Here is a 3778-nt window from a genome sequence, read left to right on the forward strand (position 1 = left end):
GGGCCCCCATGCCCGGCCCTGCTGAGCGCGCCTCTCGCCCTGACCCCTCCCGGAGGTCCCAGCGGGCGTGGAGGGAGGGCTGCCCCCTGCGTCCCTGGCCCACGAGGAAGTCTGTGGAGTTTTCACTCAACAAGCTCCTTGAACCCCCCGTCCATGTCTGTTCCGTGAGGGGCATCCCTGCTGGGACAGTGTCGGAGGAGAGGGCCAGAGAGGGCGGGCACCTGCCCGAGGTCACACAGCTCAGCAGGCCCACGCCCACCCCGGGCCTGGCCTGGCCCTCAGCTGCCTTCTGCCCCCCAGTGGCCACACACAGACCCGGTGGAGGGGCCACAGCAGCTGCTGGTGGCTATGGGCCCAGACACCCCCAGGCTGGGCTACCACATTCCCACACCCCCGCCCGGGGGAGGAGCTGCACTCGGAGCCCCTGGGAGAGACGCCAGGCGCCCGGGTGCTGGGTGGCAGGCAGGGGCGGGACACGGGAATCTGCTGAGAAGACTCAGAAACCGGCTCCGCTCCTGGGCAAAGTCCCCCAGCTCGGGGATTGGTGGGCAGGGCAGGGTGCGGGGCAGCAGGCCCCAGGGGAGACCCGGCTTGAGGGAGCTGAAGGGGAGTGACCCCAAGAGGAGGCACCCCACAAGCAAAGGGGCCTGTCAGGGCTCAGCTGTGGGGAGCGGGTTGGACCAGGCCTCGGGGTCCACGCGGGGCTGGGTGGAGAGTCGGGCCAGAGCATGGCCTTGGGGGTGCTCTCCCGCCTCCCTCCACTTGCAGTTGGGGAGCTGACACCCTAACCGTTGCTGGCCACTCCGGACCCAGCCTGCAGAGAGCTCTGCCCAGCCCGGCCCGAGCCAGGTCTGAACCGATGACCCCAGGCCGGCCTTCCCCGCCCGACTAGTACAAAGGGCTTCCCTCCCACCATCTGCCGGGCAGGGACAAGCCGACCCAGATAAGGTCTGAGGGCGCAGGCAGACCTCCCCGGGCCCCCGGGTCCCCCAGCCAGCGCCCAGCACACCGCTCCGTCCCGGGCGGGCAGTGTCCCTGTCACAGTGTCACCCGGGCACCGGCTTGTGGAGGGCCAGCACGAAGGGCCAGTCCGGCCACACGATGCCCTGGGCCTGGCTCGGGGCCGGGAGCACCTGCCCGGGGGACAGTGGGGCCCGGACCAGGCAGGTGCCTGGGCTCCGCGGGGTACCCCCGGGGGCCTTGCTCCTGGGTAAACATTAATGCGGCTCAGCCCACGGCAGGTCATGTGGGTGCCCAGTGGATCTTTGACCTGCGGCTGAGCCCGCCTGTGTCTCCTCCCCACAGGTGCCCCTCACTACCCACACAGGTAGGAGCCTCGAGGACAGGAGGGGCGCGGGGAACACGGGAGCCAGGGCTGGGGGACCTCCAGGACAGGGACCGGCCTGTGTGCCAGCAGGAGGGAGGGTGACCGAGCCCCCAGGACTGGGCCTGGGGAAGGGGGAGTTGAGGCGGAGACCTGAGTGGGGGCCTCAGACCCCGCGGGCTGAGGGGGAGCCCAGGGTGAGCGGGCACCAACGCTCCCTGCCCTGCCCCCTCCTCGGGGGTGGGGCCCTTATCAAGAGGAGACGGCACCGTTTGGTATCAGATGCCAAAGTCTAAGTCATCGCCATGGCCTCGGTGACAGCTGCCAGAAGAGGTCCCGGGTTCCAGGCTCCCAGCCACTTCCGGCCGAGCCTCAGCACCCTCTGCCCTGGGCCACCCACCAGGCCTGCTGCCAGGCGGACAGCGAGGGAGCCGGCCGCCGGGCTCAACTTTGCCCGGAACTGAACTGGGCTTCCTGACAGCCGCCTGAGGTCACTATAGCCATCGGGGTGGGCGGGCACGGGGCGGTCACCCAGGCCAGCAGGACCCAGGGGCCTGGGGGTGGGGGCCGCAGAGGGAAGAGGGGGTCTGACCTGCCTTCCCCCCGCAGATCCGGGCTTGGGCCTGGGTCTGTCCCTGCCCGGAATCCATGCGGCGCTCTCTCCCCGGTGGCCAGGTCAGCCCCCCGACTCTGGACACGGTTGGGCTGGTGGACCAGAGTCTAGGAAACGCAGGTATCCGGGCCCAGCCCTGGGCCACGGGTCTGGGGAGGCGGGAGGGGCTCAGGATGACCCTGGTCAGGGCCCTCTTCCCTCCCACTTCCTGCCTCTGTCCCTCACCCCAGGCCCCTGTGCATGGCCTTCCCCCACCCCCACCCGCCCCCACCTGGGGGTGAACAGGACACAGCTCAGTCCCTGGCTCGACCTGCCCCTGGCCCTGCCCCTGCAGGGACCTCCAGCCCTGCCCCCGCCATGGAGGAGGGGCCCGCGGACCCCTGGGTCCTGCCCCAGCTGAAGGACACGGGCCAGTCCTGGAAAGGTAGGTCAGGAGGTGCCCGGGAACCGGCCACGTGGGGCTGTGCACCCAGGGTCTGAGCAGGGAGGGGGTTTGCCCAACAGGAAACCCACCCGCAGACCAGCACCCCAGGGACCTTCGTCCCTGCACTCGGCTGCCTTCCTGCCAGTGAGGGACCCTCTTCCCCCCCTTGCTGGCAGGTAGGCTGTGGGGAGGCCCCGGGGCTGTCTGCTGGGCCATTCTGCAACGGAGCAGAGAGGGGGTGGGCTGCCCAGCCCTGCCCCGTGGGGGGAGGTGGAGGGGAGGAGGTGGGCTGGCAGGCAGGGCGGACGGGGCTGGCTGTGGAACCCTCCCTGTGTCCGGAACTCTTCCTTTGCTCCCTGGACATCCTCAGCTCTGCCTTCCAGCTGCTGGGCAGTGAGTGGCCGCAGGGGCGGCCGGGGGCGGGGGGGCAGCAGCCAGGCCTGGGCCTCAGCGCCCCTCTCTCCCGGGCACAGGCAAGGTGGCCGGGGACATCTTCAAGGACAACGTGGTGCTGTCCAACCCCGTGGCCGGGCTGGTCATCGGGGTGCTGGTCACGGTGCTGGTCCAGAGCTCGAGCACGTCCTCCTCCATCGTGGTCAGCATGGTGGCCTCCAACCGTGAGTGCCCTCCTGCCCTGGGTGGGGGTCGGGGGGGGCATGGAAGGCTGACATGCCCCCCCCCCCACAGTGCTGCACGTCCGGGAATCCGTGCCCATCATCATGGGCGTCAACGTGGGCACATCCATCACCAGCTCCCTGGTCTCCATGGCGCAGTCGGGGGACCGGGATCAGTTCCGGAGGCGAGTGGCCGGGAGGGCGGGGCCGGGGCTGCCCTGGAGCCGGCCGGAGCTGACCCCCCCCCCCCTCTCGCGCAGGGCCTTCGGGGGCTCCGCGGTGCACGGCATCTTCAACTGGCTCACGGTGCTGATCCTGCTGCCGCTGGAGACCGCCGCAGCCCCGCTGGAGAGGCTCAGCGAGCTGGCCCTGCGGGCCATCAGCCTGCAGCCCGGGACGCAGGCGCCCGACATCCTCAAGGTGCTGACGCAGCCGCTCACCCACCTCATCGTGCAGGTGTGGACGGGCTGCGCTTGGAGGCCCCGTGGGCCCCGGCCTGGGCGGAGGGGACAGAGGAGGGGGCTCTGGGCCCTGCCACGGTGTGAGCTCCCGGCAAGTTCCTGACAGTCCAGCTCAGGGTCGCGACCCCTCTGTCTGCAGCTGGACGCTGACGCGATTGCCAACAGCGCCACGCACAACGCCACCAACAGCCTGTGCCCCCAGATCCCAGGAAACAGCAGTGACTGCAGGACGGCGACCTCAGGCCCCTGCCCTGAGACGAATGGCTCACCCACCTGGGAGCAGCTGCCCTGTGAGGCCTGGCCCCGCCCCAGCCCCCCCCGCCCCGCGAGGGCCACCGCCCC

At 70.7% G+C, this 3778-nt stretch overlaps 1 protein-coding gene across 1 annotated transcript in view; it reads left to right on the forward strand.

Annotated features, from left to right (window-relative positions):
- Window positions 1-873: 873 nt before the first annotated feature.
- SLC34A3 (solute carrier family 34 (type II sodium/phosphate cotransporter), member 3) overlaps window positions 874-3778 on the forward strand; it is a 6799-nt gene continuing 3894 nt past the window's right edge. The window contains exons 1-9 of the mRNA XM_015572348.1: window positions 874-1327; window positions 1607-1814; window positions 1934-2057; window positions 2272-2414; window positions 2658-2754; window positions 2835-2978; window positions 3049-3160; window positions 3236-3431; window positions 3576-3726. Of these exons, the coding sequence (XP_015427834.1) occupies window positions 1973-2057; window positions 2272-2414; window positions 2658-2754; window positions 2835-2978; window positions 3049-3160; window positions 3236-3431; window positions 3576-3726 (928 nt within the window). The 5' untranslated portion in view covers window positions 874-1327; window positions 1607-1814; window positions 1934-1972. The remainder of the gene's footprint in view (window positions 1328-1606; window positions 1815-1933; window positions 2058-2271; window positions 2415-2657; window positions 2755-2834; window positions 2979-3048; window positions 3161-3235; window positions 3432-3575; window positions 3727-3778) is intronic.

Source organism: Myotis davidii, unplaced genomic scaffold, assembly GCF_000327345.1.
Source record: "Myotis davidii unplaced genomic scaffold, ASM32734v1 scaffold609, whole genome shotgun sequence".
Taxonomy (NCBI): domain Eukaryota; kingdom Metazoa; phylum Chordata; class Mammalia; order Chiroptera; family Vespertilionidae; genus Myotis; species Myotis davidii.